Source organism: Amblyomma maculatum, chromosome 1 (assembly GCF_055883805.1).
Source record: "Amblyomma maculatum isolate TAMU_Amacu chromosome 1, ASM5588380v1, whole genome shotgun sequence".
Lineage (NCBI taxonomy): Eukaryota > Metazoa > Arthropoda > Arachnida > Ixodida > Ixodidae > Amblyomma > Amblyomma maculatum.
In genome coordinates, this window is record NC_139344.1 from 256,833,499 (window position 1) to 256,850,762 (window position 17,264).

Below are 17,264 nucleotides of genomic sequence, written 5' to 3' on the forward strand. Positions count from 1 at the left end.
CCGGTGAACCTAAATGCGTTCAATGAAATGCTGGTTGTGTTCGACAAGGGGCGCGTGATGTACCGTCACGACAAGACGCTTTCCCAGAGCGGCCGCGAGAGAGGCCCGGAACACTGAATCTTCCGATTACGAGAATAACGCCTAGCGAATAAAAGAGGAAGCTCAACGACGTGCTATGGCCGCCGCTAAACAACAGCAACAGCAGCCGATGGAAAGTGAGGAAGAGGACGAGGAGGATGAAGAGAGTAATTCCAAGACTCCTCGGTGCACTGAACACACGATAAACCTCAATGAAAGTGCAAACTCAACACCAAGCATAACCGTAACTTTACGCTACGTATATCCAGCCATAGCAGAGCTAAGCCACTGCCAAGGCGATTGACTTGGTTTTATTTTATGAGGTTTAACGTCCCGAATCTGCTCACATATGAGGGACGCTGTAGTGGAGGACGCCGAAAATTTCGACCACCTGGGGTTCTTTAACGTGCACTGACATCGCTTTTTGCCTCGCCTCCATCGAAAAGCATCCGCCGCAGCCGAAATTTGATCCCGCGTCCTCGAGTTCTGCAGTTAAGTTCCCTAACCATTGAGTCACTACGATCGCGGTGCGGTTACGAACATTGATATTCTATAATGAGTTAGGTTCATCTACCTCGCCTAGAGCGTGCCGAGAAAAAACTGATTGGAATGTCGTTGTGATGAAAACTATCATAGAAAAAACAACAACAGTGAAAGCAAGACACAATGAATAAAGAAACACGGTTATGTCTACTGTGACAGACGTGAATCTGTCGGCATCTGGTGTTTCGGCGTGGGACTAATTCCTCCATTAAGGAGCAGCTTTCACTGTCTCATTATTATTACTATTTGGAGAAGCGCGATTGAAAGCGACTGCGTAAACTTCAAAGTCGACGTGGCGCTTCAGGTGTCCTTCTAATGCTACAGATTTTCGTTCATGTAGGGGCAGTACAAGCGCTGAAACGGATTTCAACATAAGAATCAGATAGCTTCTTAAATAGCAGAACCAATCAGATGTTTTCGTGAGCATGTGGCGATGTTTAAACTCCTGAAAAAGATAGGTATCGCGCTCCAAACCAGTGTCCACATTTTTTTTAATTAATGGAAGCAGGCGCTTTTCTTCGCTTCTCGAGCACCCTGCAACGGTGACAAAGAGCAGTAAAATTGCAAACAAAATATCGCTCCGAGCTGCGAATCTACTTCGCTTCGCTGGCACCGTGAAATACTGAACACGACGACAGAATGTTTCTGCCTCAAATACGAGCCCAGAGACAAGAGAGCTAGTCGTATACATACACAGCGTCATCCCCTTCTTGATCGCATGACCAGAAGACTCGGACATGATTTGGCGCGGAAATTCACGCTCGCTTCTTAACAGGCTGACACCACCCGCCGCTTTCGTTGTAATGCTCGATCATCCCTAAAGTAGACCTCTCAAGACAGGCAATATGGCGGCCTGAAATCGCCATGAAGTGCGAGCGGTAACTGGGGTGCACAGATGAGCTACCTCCCAGTGTCTCCCAACCGCATTGTTTGGACGTGGAGGTATATAGCAACGATGTTGTGAAATGAGACATGCGCTGAACGAGACTGCCGCCAAGACTAAGCCTTCAGCGCTTGTACGGGGAATAAAATTTGTTTTATCTTCACCTTGGGCGTGGAATCTTCGAGCGTATTCTCGTGCTAATGAACTGCTGCGTATATATATTCCGCAGCGGCTCTTAACAAGCTTCGAGACCCTAACGCTTCACGATACAGCACTGCTACCTCCGCTGATTTCTCCCCATTGCTACGCGATGAGAATGAGGAGCTGGCTTATTTCCTGAGTGGCTATCACGCGGTACTGTTGGAAAGAAATTGTGTGGAGTGTATATTCTGCTAATTTCATACATTTGAAAGTTTCAAGCTTGCATTGGGGTGAAGTGTCAATGCGTGCCGCAAATGGTCGCTGTTTTTAAGATCTTATAGTTTCTTCGTGTTATCTTTTGTTCTCACTTCATTTGTATTGCTGGTCATGAAGGTTTCTGCGCTCTACTGGCAGTAGTTCGCTGTTGCTGCTGTTGTCGAAGAAGCTGAGGAAAAGAAAAGCCCGAAAAAGTGCAAAGAAAGGCAAAGTGCTCGGCCAGAACGTTAAGTTAAGTGAAACAGTGGTTAACAGAAAGAGTTTCTTTCCTTTCAAAGGCAAAATATTTGCAGACGCCTGCTGAACTGGCCCTTTTCATCGAAAATGAACTTTTGCGTGAATCGACTAGATTCCTAGCGGCGGGAAAATGACTTCAGTGTATTCATCGCTGATTTGGACCCGTTAGAGATACAACAATTCCACGCTCAGGCGGCGTGACTTTCTAAAGGGACTCCGAGTGCTCATTGTTTCCGGCTTTTTCTGACCGTCAAAGAAGGACCACGCGTTTCGTATAAGAAACGGCAGCCATTCCGCTTAAACGAACCGCGGTTCTTCTATGGAGCTCTCACGTCACTCTACAATTCCAAGGCTAAAGAAAAATTGAAGCAAGAAAAAGAAACGATAACGAGTTTAAAAATGAGAAGCGAAAGACAGCAGTGAGGAGAAGAGCCACCGCTGCGGCGCAGAATCTCTGGGGAGGAGCGGTGATGCTCTCTCTTCCTGCGCTATTCTTTTCGGAACGACGCGAGGACGCTGCTTTTCTTCTTTTTTTTTTTTTTTTTTTTTTTTCGAACGGTCGTAAGACAACCTCGGCGGCATGGCGAAAAACCGTTCTCAAACCGGCGAGGAAGTGTCGACGGCGTGTCCGGCCCCGCAGACTAAGCGATGCGGGCGGCGCCTTGTGAGGGGAAAAACCACTGCGGCCAGCTAGCGGCGCAGCTTTTTGTCGTCAGGAGAGAAAAGAAGTTGCCGACTCGGTCGTTTCGTGTGCCTGTCACCGATCGGGCGACTGCGCACGGCTGGCGCCTGGTAAGCGCTTTTTGATGGAATCTGCGATGAAGATAACGGCAGCTAATGCGGTTAAACGGAATGTCGAACTGGGAAACGCGTCTCCCGAGAGCGTCTTCGCTATTGTGTGTACGCACGGCGTCTCACACACCTGTGCCCGCTCGGCGTCCCGAGCAGAATGGATGTCAGAACTGCGCTGGAGGAGCGATATCGTTTTGTGTCGGCACGACCACTGCCGCGACCAACTATTCAGCAAAAAAAGTTATTGTAGTGAATGGTGGCAAAATAGTTTTCATCAAAGACTTCGCGAAGGTCCATTCGTATGACTCGGCATTATTTGCTTGATTTTGTCGACGTGCACCAGGCCCAAGAATTGCCTTAGCCAGTATTTCTCATGTTTACAGGTTTATATAGCTGAAGTTTTTATCATCCCCAAAGCGACTGAGGCTATCAGAGACGACGTAGGGGAGGGTTCTGGGAAATGTCGACCACCTGGGGTTCTTTAATGTGCACTGACATCGGACAGCACACGGGCGCCTTGCTTTTCGCCTCTATCGAAAAGCGGCCGCCGCAACAGGGATCCGATCCTACATCTTTGGGCTCAGCAGTCGAACGTCCTAACCATTGAGCTACCGCGATGGGAATATTTCCTCGTTCCTTGACTGCCGTCTATGGGCTTTCGCTAGGCAGCATGGATAGATACTGCTTATTAATTACAGTAGTGCCACGGATTGAATGGCTAATCATGTCATCACCTAAACGACCATGTTTTGTTTCTGCATGTCCTCGCGCTTCGTACTTCAACATTACTGCACATGCTGTTTTACACTTAGTGGGAAAATGGCAGCATATTGCCGCCGTGCTTCGATAGCCGCTGCTGTCGACGGCCTGTAAGAATTAGTGGCATCAGGCGCGTGCGTGGTAAGGGCAGCGCACGTTTTGCTCGTCCCTTTTCCGGCGACGATTTTCGACGGCTGGCTGTCATGCGCTCCCAGATTCCCTTCAAGTGTGAAACACCACTGTACAGCAAAAGTATCGCTTGGCCGATTAAATGAACCTTTCCCTTTGCGAATGTAATTTAATGAAGACTGCGGGGCGCAGAGAACGTATCTTGAGAAAGAAAATCATGGACGGGATAATCCCGAACAGCGTTTATTCGAACGATGAGGAGCAATTTAAAAGCACAAAATTAGAATATGATCAGAGGTCAAACAAATTGCTGTTCGTGATACATCCATGCCAAGTAGCCTAGCGGAAATCTTCGGACCACATGGTCATTCCCTTTGGAGCCTTTTCGTTGGGCTTTTAAGGCATCCTCAAACACGAAAGCATCTCAAAGGGTTACATCGAGGGTTCTCAGCGATGTGATTTACAGCCTCAGGGTCGACATAGCTTTTCTCTGCATGGCTGAAACCTGAGCCATGATGCGTGAATACTTTTGACTTTTGAAGACTGTAAATGTGTGTCTCTACTCATACAGAGGCAGACTTGTGTGACGGTGACTTGAACCTGATGCCGCATTGCCTTCCGCACACCTCCTCTTTTCTTTTTTAACGTTCTACTCATAATGAATCATTATTTTTACATAGAAATAACGTATTTGGGCATTATTTTAACTCCTCCCGCTTGAGAACCCAATGAGAGTTGTCATGCGTCCGCCCATTTCTTAAGCATAGTAGCAAACAGTCGCCCGAGAACGGTGATCTGGAAGTTTTACATTTACGTGACAAAGCGCTGGAAGCGCGCATATTCCGATATTTCGACCTCTTTCCCTCATTCACTTTTGTTTCTTTCTTCTACTGCAGGTGCTGGAAACAAAGGGTCCGACAACGATGACGTGGACGAAGAGACGGAAGTTAAAAATTTCAAGTACTGGGCAAACAAAAGTAAGCGATCGCAACATCCTTCTTCACTCTTGCTTTTCTAACACTGAAAGCAATAATAATACAGCGTATTGCCGCACATTGGAGTCTTAGAGGTCATGCAGCAATCCAGGATATACAGATAGTCTATGTCAATCGCAGTGGGGATGGATTAGGGGGTGGAGGGGAAGTTGTAGCAGCATATAGGTCAGAAAGTGTACAGCATGTAGGTCTATGCAATATTTAGACCCCTATGGCTGAGCAAAAGGCACAGATGCATGTTTTCCTGTACGCTTAGAGGGAGTGACAACACTTCTTTTTAAGGCGAAAGCCTTTATAGCCTCATCGTTGTCATTAGCAAAAGTGTCACGCTTTTGCGGCGGCTCTGTTTGGTCGAGACGAGATGACGTCATGGAGGTCCCGACCAATCACAGAGCACCACCACAGTATGCGCGAATGCGTGCCTTTATATGGTCATATGCCAATCATTGGTTATTTACTAATTAATGACAAGTTAATTAATAATTATTTATTAGTGGCAGTTGCGCAATAAATCATTAATATTGCCCTAATTACTGAACACTGATTACTAATTACTACTTGCTGATTTATAAATAATTACTATTACTAAATAGTGACAGTTGCGTAATGAGCTAATTAATTACTAATTAATGCCGCGCACCCCATATTTTTGCTGAATAATTTATATACCTAATTACTTAATAATTATTGCCGCCTTATATGACCATATGGCAAGCAATAAGCAATAACTAATTAACTACTAACTAATTGATTACTAATTGAATGACTACTGGTTAATGACAAATTAAATAATAATTACTATTTAGTGACAATTGCGTAATTAATTAATTAATTAATAATAATGTCACCTTAAACGTCCATGACTATCAATAACATCGTATTAATTAATCGGTATATAATTGAGTAATTACTAATTATTTATAATCAATTACTAATTAGTTACAGTTGCGTAATTAAGTAATTGAATGCTAATTACTGTCGCGCACCCGGTAAAATTGCGTAGCAGAATGCAGTACTCAGGCTTTACCTTTCATCACTTTAGTCGCCAAAGTGTCCTTGAATTTTTTGTGCAACTACTGGCTGCTGTCCGAGTACAAGGGCAAACCGTTCACTTCCTTGAACCTCGCACTATTCCCATGTTCGAAGAGCAAGCAGAGCTAAGTTTGATTTCAGGTCTGAAGTGCATGCGAAGCGTTCGCTCTTACACTAAGCGATAGCTTGTACAGCTGACTTAGCCGAAAAGCCGTCGTCATCGTAGTAGTAGTCGGCACCGCGTGTCGGAAATAATCGGGGGCAGCGTAAAAAAATTGTATAATGGTAATTTATGGCTCTAGTGATTGATTATTGATTGGTGTGTGATAATGGATCAGAAGTTAATTAAATAAATGCAATGAATAGATGAATGAAAGAAATAGAAAAAATAAAAAATGAGAAAAGTTGGTGCAGTAGCGTCAAAGTGGTCAAAATGAAGAGGCAATAATTGATGAGGCCAATTAAAAAGTTTAGAGTGTGTATTTCATGAATTAATTTATTGATATAATTGAAAAAATAAAACGTTCTAAAAAGGGGGTTCAAAGGTGTCAAATGCTTAAAATGCAAAGCCAATGCTTGGCGATGCTAATTAAGAAACTTTAGAGAGTGTAACTAATCAATTCATTATTTGAAAAAAAAGTAAGAAAAATTAGAAAAAGGGGGAATCAAAGGTGTCAAAATGTTTAAAATGAAAAGCCAATGCTTGATGGATACTAATTAAGGAAAATTTAGGATGTTCAATTGAGCATTTAACTGAAATAATTGAAAAATGAAACATTGGAGAAACGAGGGTAAAAAGGTGTCAAAATGTTCAAAATTATCGATGTATAATAAAATATACAGAAAATTAATGCATCGAAGTGCGAAAAAAAAACATTGCCATTGTGTTGAAAGGTTACCAGTCCTACACTTAACGGTAGAGTCCCCCGGCGTTGCATCGAACGCAAACAGCGCGTTCCACTGAAATCGCAATAGGAGGCATAAAGTTTCAAGAAGCGTTCTTGAAACTTTATGCTCCTATTGCGATTTCAGTGGAACGCGCTGTTTGCGTTCGATGCAACGCGGGGGACTCTACCGTTAAGCTGTAGGACTGGTAACCTTTCAACAAAACTGGCAATGTCTTTTTTCTATCGCACTTCGATGCATTAATCTTTCTGCTATATTTTATTACTACCTATCGACCTAATTTTGAACACTTTTTGACACTCTTTTACTCGTTTCTCAACTGTTTCCATCTTTTCAATTATTTCAGCTTAAATGCTCAATTCGAACATCCTAAATTTTCCTAACTTAGTATCATCAAGCAATTGGCTTTTATTTTAAACATTTTGCACACTTTGATTCCCTTTTTATATTTTTTCTTACTTCTTCTTTCTCAAATAATGAATTCGATTAGTTACACTTCTAAGTTTCTTAATTCAGCATACGACAAGCTGTGTTTTGATCGTAGTTGGCAGCGTACGAATTTCGGAACGGCAGAAATGAAGTTCTTTTCGATTAGGTCCCTTACACAGATATATAAGGTTGCTTTTGACTATATACTCTTATTTATTTTTTTCGTTTTTGTCATGTGCATACAGTGGTGACGCCAGTATTTCATGAGATCAGTGTAAAGCCTGTTACCTTGTTCCATAAACCAGGGACACATTACGTTTATTTCTTGAAGCTGCAAACTTTTCTTACAATGACGCATGAATGAAGATTCAAAATATTCCGCTCCGCAACACAAGCCCTGCAGCTCCAAAGTAGCAGTTTTGCTTACTTTACGCATAAAGCACTTGTGTTGTGAGCCAATTCAAGTGAAGTAAAACCAGTGTGCATGAGTTTTGCTGACTGAATTTTGAGCTACATCATGTTAGCTTCCTAATGGAAAGCACTGCATCTAAATGCTGACGTACATCGACAGGTATTAAAGCACGTAAGCTCATAAAGACATCAATGTTCCCAAATTTAGCGCTGCGTCCTAGAAGGATAGCGCAAGAAAATCGGCTTATTTTATCCTTAAACATAGAAAATGTATACCGGGTGTCCCATCAAAATGCAACCAAGGTTTTAAAAAATACGAAGGGCCATAGCACTGCAAAATCAATAAAGAGTTATCAGAGTCGCCTATGCTAATCTTGCAGCATTTTTTGTTCACTAAACTTAATTAATTTGTAAAGACTAATTAGTTTTAAATTATTGGCTTGAAAGAAAACGTGTCGATCCAAAAGTTGTAGATCTTCTCGAAGAACAGCTAGATACGTTGTTTCTATCAAACTAGCTTTACGTAAAGTGATTTCTTTTACCATCCGAAAACGGTGCCTGGCGCAATAAACAAAATTTTGCGGCTGCGGCGTCACTTACAAGCCTCGAGACGCGTCCAAGATGACAAAATTTTCCATTCTTGGCTGTACTCTCTACGATAAAGCTGGTTGTACACACTTGGCCAAAGATTTAAAATAACAGTGTGTCACGTGACGGCATTTTTTTAAAGGCCGATAAACAGGGCGGCGTAAGTCGAAGCGTTATGGGAACAACGTAGCTAGTTGTTTTTCGAGATCTACAACTTTTGTATTGACAGTTTTTAGCTTAGTGGAATGATTAAGAAATAAGCTAATTAGTCTCTACTAATTAATTAACTTTGGTGAGCGAAAAAGATACTGCAGGTTAGCAGTATGTGAACCTGAGCAGTTCTGAATTGGTTTCACTGGGCTGAGACCCACCGTATTTTTTAAAGACTTTGTTAGATTTATCTGGGACATCCTGTATATCTAGACACTTGTCTATGTGATGTTCAGTATACAAGTGGGAGGGCTTTTCGGAGGGGTCATTAGGCCTGTAAGGCACTTCAGTTCACACAGAAGCATGTTATTTTCTTTGCAGCAGGCCAGGGAGCCACTAACGGCAGTCTTCAAGGCGATCAGAGAGCTAAGTTTTGTGATCCAGTCATGAATTCCATTTATGTCCGCATTAAGTCTGCAATGCCATGCCTCAAACCCACCTTAATTTTTTTTTTTTCTGGCCGTCACCTAAGGTTAGACAACTATTCAACAAATGGCAGAATACGCACCGCCGCCGATTACGCCGTCATAAGCGGCCTGACAGTGAAGGCTACGTGATATATGCCCAGTGTAGCTCGACACGCAGACTTTTGTGCCACCCTGTTCGAGAAAGAAAGATGGACACCGGGTCCAAGGTGCACTTCAGATGAGCAAAGAAAAAGAGCCCTCAGCCTACCGTCAGTATGTGCGGTTCGCGTCATTATTTATCCGCGAGGAGCCCTGTTTCCCTTCGCCTTCTTGAATAAAGAAAACTTCGTTCACAATCAATCACCGAGATTGCGCTGGTTCGGCTACCATTTCCGGATAGAATTTCCTGAAGACAATGGCGGCCTTTGCTAACTTCAAGCTTATTTTCAAACCTCCTCTGTGGTATATTCGACTAAAAAAAAAAATGTGATGAGCGAAAGTTTTTATTGGCAAAAATAGAGGCGAGGATGCGTATCCTGCTGTTTTCGTTTAGGCATGAGGAGAAGAAATGGGTCGTGAGATTGTCATGCACATCTTTCCGCCGTTTCTTTTCCAACTTCTCACTCTCTTTTTTGTACTGCTCGTGCTGCAGAAAAATAAACGGAAGTAAAGGCTTAGCAGAGAAGTTAGTTTAGTTATTTCAGGCCGCTGTTACTAATATTGTTACGAAAAAGGATTGAGAGATATTGCAGAGAGATGACTACGCTGAAGGGTGTGTGGTCAACTGGACGGTGTTGTATTTCCAGCTCTGCTAACTGTGCTGTGCTGGGTTAACCGGCCATATCAAGGGCCCCCGTAACAATATGTGCAAAGGTAAGGCAATCTTATTCAGGAAGAGAGATCAGAATTGTGTCTAGCTCAGCAAAGGTCGCTTCCACTTTTCGAGGTCTCGTTACAGTTGCCAACCGATTTACGCAGGCTATATTTTCTTTGCCAATAACGTTCTTGCCTCGCGAACGCCGAGAAGATTCTGCTGGTAATACTGCATTTTGGGAGAAAGATGCGGAGGTTTCTTTTCAGGGAAATAAAGACTGATGGAGATTGTGTTCTGAGTTTAGCGAATTTCCTAATGAGCAGCAGACTGGCAGGCATACATTCCTCCCACTGTTTCATAGCATCTCGTAAATGGATGTGTTACTCTTACAAACGAATGTTTCCCCCTACGGTCTTTGTTAAACGTAATGTAAAATTCAGACAGTGCAGTGATCGCAAAAAAAAAAAAGCAAGTAATGCAACAGAATGAGACGATGACGTCTATCCCGTCAGCGGGTTATGTTGTTGCCACTATTGGTCTGCATGAAATTAACTTCGTACCTATTGCGGCAGTTTTCGTCCCTTTACTGGACGTGGGGCGGAGAACTTCACATCAAAACACAAACTTTCCAGCGACGTCCTGATTGAACAACGTCACTGACCACAGTCTTCCAAATTACCAACCTTTCTTGGGAAAGGTTGAAAACATACTCGTAACATTGCGCCTTCATGAATCCTAGACTCTGCACATACATATTCAGTTCAGGGATCTATAATACTAGAGCTAGGACACATATACGTTAATTTTAGGAATGACTTTCGAACTGAATCAGTTCGACCACGCTGACATATGTCTAGATTTTTTTTTTTTTCATGCGCTTGCTCAGCGTTGCTCAGTGTGGTGTTAGGAGTATTAATTTAAAGTAAATTTTTTTTACTGAAGCTGGTTGCGTGACAAAGCTGAGGGTTATAAATTGGACCCAGACTAGGCATATTTTATGCCAGTATTATTCTCAGGCCTGCTCCATGGAGATATATATAAAGTATAGGTAGAATTTTTAATGGGAGGGCTATTTTCACAAATTCATAGCTGCTAACCGAGGTTAAGTTAGTATACATATTGGTACTAACTACAGTTTTAAACTCACAATGCACTGCAGGTAATTCTACTCAGCCCTACAGCATACAGAACGAATAAAAATCCACAACATCTTTTTGGATAATTTTGCTAAGCAAGTCTTTTATGAGCCCACCTTTCCTGTGTGGTATATGAGCACAAGTGAAGTTATTTTGTTGGAGTCGGGTGGGTATAGGGTTGCGTAAAGTACTCGTGTTATGATATGACAGCACTCGTTAAACATGTACTGTAAAATGGCATGATGAGGTCGGTATGTACGATTGGAAGAGTAATTCATATTAACCAAAAATGTAACTAAGTATTCTTGCATGAAAGATGCTCGCATGTCTCTGTGCGTTTTGTACACCTGGTGTCATAAAGTACATAAGTGCGGAAAATTGTGATTTCACCTTTCGGTGCCATGTAAATTCTCTCTCTCTCTCTATATATATATATATCTGTATATATATATCTGTATATATATATATATATATATATATATATATATATATATATATATATATATATATATATATATATATATATATATATATATAAGCAAGTAGCAGGGGGGACAGCGGCTGATGTAGCTCAGTTGGAAGAGCACCGGACGCGATATTCGGAGGTCGTGGGTTCGGTCCCCACCATCAGCACGTTGTTTTTTCTTCTACTTTGTGTTTAATTATCTTTCCCCTAAGCAGATTACATTACTAATTTCAGATATTATCCAAGTAAACATTAAAAAAAACATAAAATACCATCCCCAACGCTTTCCTTGGCATCGCCGACTGTTGGCTTCTTTCCTTCATATATATATATATATATATATATATATATATATATATATATATATATATATATATATATATATATATATATATATATATATATGATACTTAGTGAACGAGACTGCAATAAATGCCTGTTTCAGGCGCTAAATATCTAGATTAAATATCTCGTGCAACTCCGTATAATGTTTCACGGTTTGCTGCACTGCGTATTTGCGAAATTACCGTCTATATTTCGGAGCAAATGCAGTCTTGGAAGTCAGTGTAGTTATTTGCAGGAAAAGCACATGTACTACTGACCTCGGTTCGACATGTTCATTGTAGCTAGAGGTTTGGCTATGACAGGCTTTGTTGCAGTGGCTCCCATAGATATTACAGGTAATATTTATCTAATTTATAAATTCAAGTAGATAGTCAATCATATTTTCCAAGTGTGCTCGAGTGGTGTGCAACTAAACATGTTAAGTCGCATCTTAACGCAGCCATGTTGTTAGGGGCAATGTGCTTGGTTCTCCATGGTTCGTATGACATTGAGGCTGCACTAGTGCTCAATAAAGATCAGTAAAATGGGGTAAAACCGAGCACTTTGTTTAGAATTTTACTTCCCTACGTACGCACGACACCGCTCGATACTCGGCTAACACTTTGCGTTTCGCTGCCCGATTCAGTGCCCACCACGTCTACTACTAAGGGCGTCATTTAAATAATTTGTTACGACTTGATGCCTTCTTGTGCAGGTACCTCAGAGTGCTAGATATGTAGGCTTTGCCAGTCAAACGAGCCTGCTTACAAAAGATAATCTATCCATGCACGTTTTGTATATCCAGCTGTAATTTGCTGACATAAGCAACACTTTCCACACATATTACCGAGAAAACGCCCATAGGTTCCGCGAATTCGTCTGTCGCCATGAACAAACAGGCTGAACTCAAAGGACACGAACAAGCGATGATTTGAAGCAGCCTTCTTTCCTCGAGTCCACGAGCCGCTTAACGCCGGGCTCCCTCCGCACCGCCCACTGTTTGCTCGCAGGCTCGGAGAATCCGCCGCTCGCGGCAGGGGTGTTCAAACAGCCACCGCTACCGACTGCGCTTGCTTGCAAAAGCGTAGCAAAGCCCGTGGAGTTCCCAATCAATAATTCAATCAATCCCGACGTGGCTGCCACGGCGTGTACAGGATGCGGCAATCGACGCCGCTTCCAACTTGTCAGAGCCCGGTGCATGCCCCGAGCGAATGGGCCACTGAGAGTCTGGCGGATAAAAAGGAACCCCGCGCTCTCGGCCGCGGCGCTCTTATCGTCCGGCACTTAGCGCAGGCGGCGGGCGCGGCGAAGGGCGCGATCGTTTGGATGTTCTGGGTCGTAGCGCACCGCGGCAATCGGAGAGGTGTTCTTCCTGCTCTACGTGGCTGCGGGCGTCGCTATCTCTCTTCTCTCTTGGCCGTCTCTCGACGGCAAAACGCGTCGTCCACTCATTATCGTTGCCTTGATTTTGGGGGCGAGTCGGCGCGCAAATAGGTTTGGTCTGCGGTGTGCGGTCATCACCTGTCGCAGAGAGCCATGGAGAAAGAAATTCGGCGGGATCTTTCCCTCCGTTTCTCTTGCAACTTTGCGTCGTCGTCGCCCTTGCCCCTACTATACCCTGACTTCACTGCTCTTCCGGGTGGGGGTATTTATTTCACTGTGATTTATTTTCTCTGTCCTAGTTCTTCCCACGTTTCATTTTTTGTCGCCTTTGAGCTGCCACGCCCGCAGACAATGACCGCCAGCGCAGCTCCAGTGGCACTTCCGCGCCGTTTTTACGGATGGTTTGACGCCCTCGTTTCTTCCGAGATGTCCGAGAACGACCATCTTCTGCGTCCCTCTTTACGGCGGCTGTTCTGCAGAGGGAAAAGAGGGGATGGAGGCTGTTTTACGATTCTTCCGTTTATTGTTCGTCCTGCGTCGTTTGTTTCCTCTTCTTCTCTCCCATCTCTCTGCTAGCATATCGCTTTTTGTTATCGACCGTTTTATGAACAAGCCAGAAGGTTGGGCATTGTATCCAGACGCATGGGGTTTGATGGTCTCCGGCGCCGCGTACTTCTAGAGAAAGGCTGGATCCAAGGTTCGATGAAAGAATACTGCTCTCAGTGCGCCACTTTTCGATGCTTTGGCTTGTGTGTGTGTGCGTGCGTGTGTGTGTGCGTGCGCGCGCGCGCGCGCGCGTGTGTGTGTGTGTGTGTGTGTGTGTGTGTGTGTGTGTGTGTGTGTGTGTGTGTGTGTGTGTGTGTGTGTGTGTGCGTGCGTGCGTGCGTGCGTGCGTGCGTGCATGCGTGTGTGCGTGCGTGCGCGCGCGCGCGTTGGCTCGGCGTTCCGCGTTTATATAAGAAAGAACGATCCTTCGAAGATTACGCAGCCATAATGCGACGTTCCAAATATCAAGTTGGCAACGTTGTAGTGAAGGTGGCATTTTGTTTGCTACTATTATTTCTACTTTAAAACGCCTACAATAGAATCGCATTCCACTCCATCTTCGGAATGCTACTTGAGTTCATCGGCACTGTTGAAGTAAGTTCATTTTGATATGCCTCGTATCGAAAGCAGACTAAAGACAAGTATAGTAGTTGACTCAACGAAGCCGTTTTTTGTTGTGCTCTTGCTTTGCCCTAAAGTTAACGTGCGGAAAACAAACAGTAACAACTATGCTTAGAGGCCTATCTGGAGAATTAACAAAAATCAATATGGTAACTCTGAAAAGGAAAGAATGATATTTAACTCATTGAAAATGAAACATCTCGTAGAGTTCTAATACCTAATTTTCGTCTGCTAAGCGTTGAACGCACGAGCCTTTTGAAAGTTCGTGGGCCCCGTAATAAAGAAAAAAAGGCACTCAGACTGAACGCATGAGAAAGAGCAATTTTAATCTTTAATTGGTGGTACCACCTTCTTCATTTCAAGAAATCAAACTTCAAGCGCCGTTCACCAGATCCATGTCTTTCGTTTTCTTTAGCATCCTGCTTTATGGATCTACTTGTATGCGTATAGGACTACCGTTATATTTACCCCTTTCAAACTGGCAACTAAAGATTTATTTTTTGCGCAAAAATAGCAATAAACGTTAGAAAACAAATGACAGATATTGTGCGGTTAACATTTTTTTTTTATAAAAAAAGGAACACTTTTTGTGCTTCAGCTAATTTCTTTTTTTAGGGTGGAAACAGCCCCTTGCAGCCGCAACAAATGCTGCGGTGTGTAGTATTCGTACGTTTTACCAAACATGTCGCATTCAGTCGCTCGGACATTCGTTTGAGTGGGTTTCTCATATTTTGTTTTTCGCCGCAAATAAAGTTTGCCCCACTTTCGTAGTACCAACTTTAGAACGCCTACTCCTACCCAAGGCGAAAGGTCAGAGGTCTAGTTCGTAATTTTCATCCTAAAGTCGGCACAGGAGCAGAACCTCGAACGGCTTGTTTCATTAACTCTATTTCGGTCTACATGCCATGAACCCATGTTCCACTAGTATTTAATATTGAGACCGGGTGTTCAATGTCGCAAATGTCAAATGTACCGTTCCCGCTTTTTTTTTTTTTTCCTCTTTCTCTACTGGCGACAGACGTGTATTGCGAACCGGACGCGTCAGGCAGGTGAGTCCGACCACGCGACGTCGAAGGAAAACGCACAGTCAAACTAACAAGATCGACTCTGCGAATGGGAACAGGCCCCACTTGAACACGAGAGGCTCAATATAAGCCCACGCGTGGGCCCGCGCGCGCGCGCAGCTGCGCGTCGCACACTCGTGAAGCGCTGGGATAAACAAGAGGACGGAAGCAGAAAGAAAACAGCCGAAACGAGGAAAAAGACGAAGACGTCGACACGTGCGCAGGTTACAATAGCGGGAGACCTGTATACCCAGAGGCCTCGTTGTTTTGCTTGTATATCCGACTCGGCCTGTCGGCCTGCTGCTCCTTTCATCGTTCTGTTTTATCTTCGCGCTGCGGGGGTACAGCCGCGCAGTGGCGCGCACGCTCTGCGTGGAGAGAGCTCCATATAAACCTGCCCGAGCCGAGAGCAGTGCTCGTCTCTTCTTCTTTCTCACGTCGTCGCGGTACACGTCGAGGACGATTCGCTATACCTGTCCCGCCAAGCGCGAACTAGCGTAAAAGTACGCGCAAACGCTAAAGGGCATGTACTCTGTGCTAACCCCTATTCTTAGAGCTCTTCTGTATTGCGCCGTCTTGTCATGCGTCTTGGGTCTTAAATTGAACAGCGCAGTCACTGAAACACGCTCAATGAAAAGTGTCTGCTCAGTCCAACTGCCAATCGTTTATATTGTCCAGAAATAACAGTAATTCAATTAATAAGATTGAATTGCAGTAATTTAATTTTCATTTTGGAAATTTGTGATGTAATGTATAACTTTTATGGTATAGTAATTTAGTAATGTAATAGCAGTATTTAAGCGTAGAAAGTCATTAATCACTCCCTTAATTATGTTTTGAAGCTTCACAACTGCTATTTTTGTCGGCAAAGGTCTGCTCTTTTTTATGCCGGATAGGGCGCCGCAAAAGCAGGAACAATACGGCAAGGCAAGCCCCAGTACAACGCCATGAGCCCACATGTAGCAAGTATCGATTAAGAGGCAGGGTTGCGCTTCGGCCGCCTTTGGAACCGATGAAGCGGACTTCGAGAGGCTCCAGGAGTGCGCGCAGAGTAGTCCATCATGCACGGTTGCCTTGGCAACATCAGCCAAGGGCTCAGCAGTGTCCGGTTGCGCTCTCTGCTACAATGCGCGAAGAAGCGATGCGGGATCGCGCGTGGCGTGAACATTCCCGAACGGAAGCTGCGGCCCTTTGCAGTCGGGTTTGCCAAGTCTGGCTCTTTGACCGCGTATTTAAAGCTTCACATATGCATTTAAATTTGAATTTCACTAATTTTATTCATTACATAATCTCGTTGCAAGCAGCAGAATACAGAATAAGGTCCCATAGTCGGTGACTGAATCGGCACCTCCTGTGAGTTGTATACAACCAAATACTAGGGCAGCGAGCAGCAACGAATAAATGGCATATATAAGATGAAAGAAAGAAGAGTACTGAAGCTTGCAAACTAAACAGGATAAACTTTTTTTTTTTTTATAGAGCAGCGCTTTGGCGCCCGTATCTGCGTTTCGCGTCGTCGTCACCGTCGGCCTTGTCCCTCGTAACCAGCTCCAGGGAATCTATCAAAGGGGAGAACAAGAGTTCGTGGGAGGCAACGGGCGGCCTAGTGGTTAGGAAGTTATGGCTACAGAGGGGAGGAATCACAACCGTAAGGTGGCTGGCATATTGGAGGAAGCGATTATGAGTAGGGCGGAGGAGTGCTCGATATCAGCGTGCTACGGGAAGAGCCCGAAGAGTAGCTACCGGGTTAGAAGTATGTTATGGCAAAGGCTGAGTAATGTGGAGTACATGCTATAGCCTGCGCGTCTAAACTGACGTGCTGTAAGAGTCACTGCTGTAGGTGATCTTGCGAGAGTTTACGTCAGAGCATCACTGGCAGGTCCAAATTCCCCTTCGGCTATCTGACTTAAAGACGAAAAAAAAAAATCGAGCATTCATGTGAAAAAATTATTTGATGTAACATAACAGCTCCATAACAACAGCGCGACAGACGGGACGTGGAAGAAAGGACGACACGTCCCGTCTGTCGCGCTGTTGTTATGGATCACCGTGCACACCAACTCGCCCAACAACTGGTATTGTCGAACATAACAG

General features: G+C 44.0%; 1 protein-coding gene across 1 annotated transcript in view; it reads left to right on the forward strand.

Annotated features, from left to right (window-relative positions):
- Positions 1–17,264, forward strand: part of LOC146206291 (Kv channel-interacting protein 4-like) — a 529,985-nt gene that overhangs the window by 226,427 nt on the left and 286,294 nt on the right. The window contains exon 2 of the mRNA XM_084590922.1: positions 4,735–4,815. Coding sequence (XP_084447048.1) covers positions 4,735–4,815 — 81 coding nt within the window. The remainder of the gene's footprint in view (positions 1–4,734; positions 4,816–17,264) is intronic.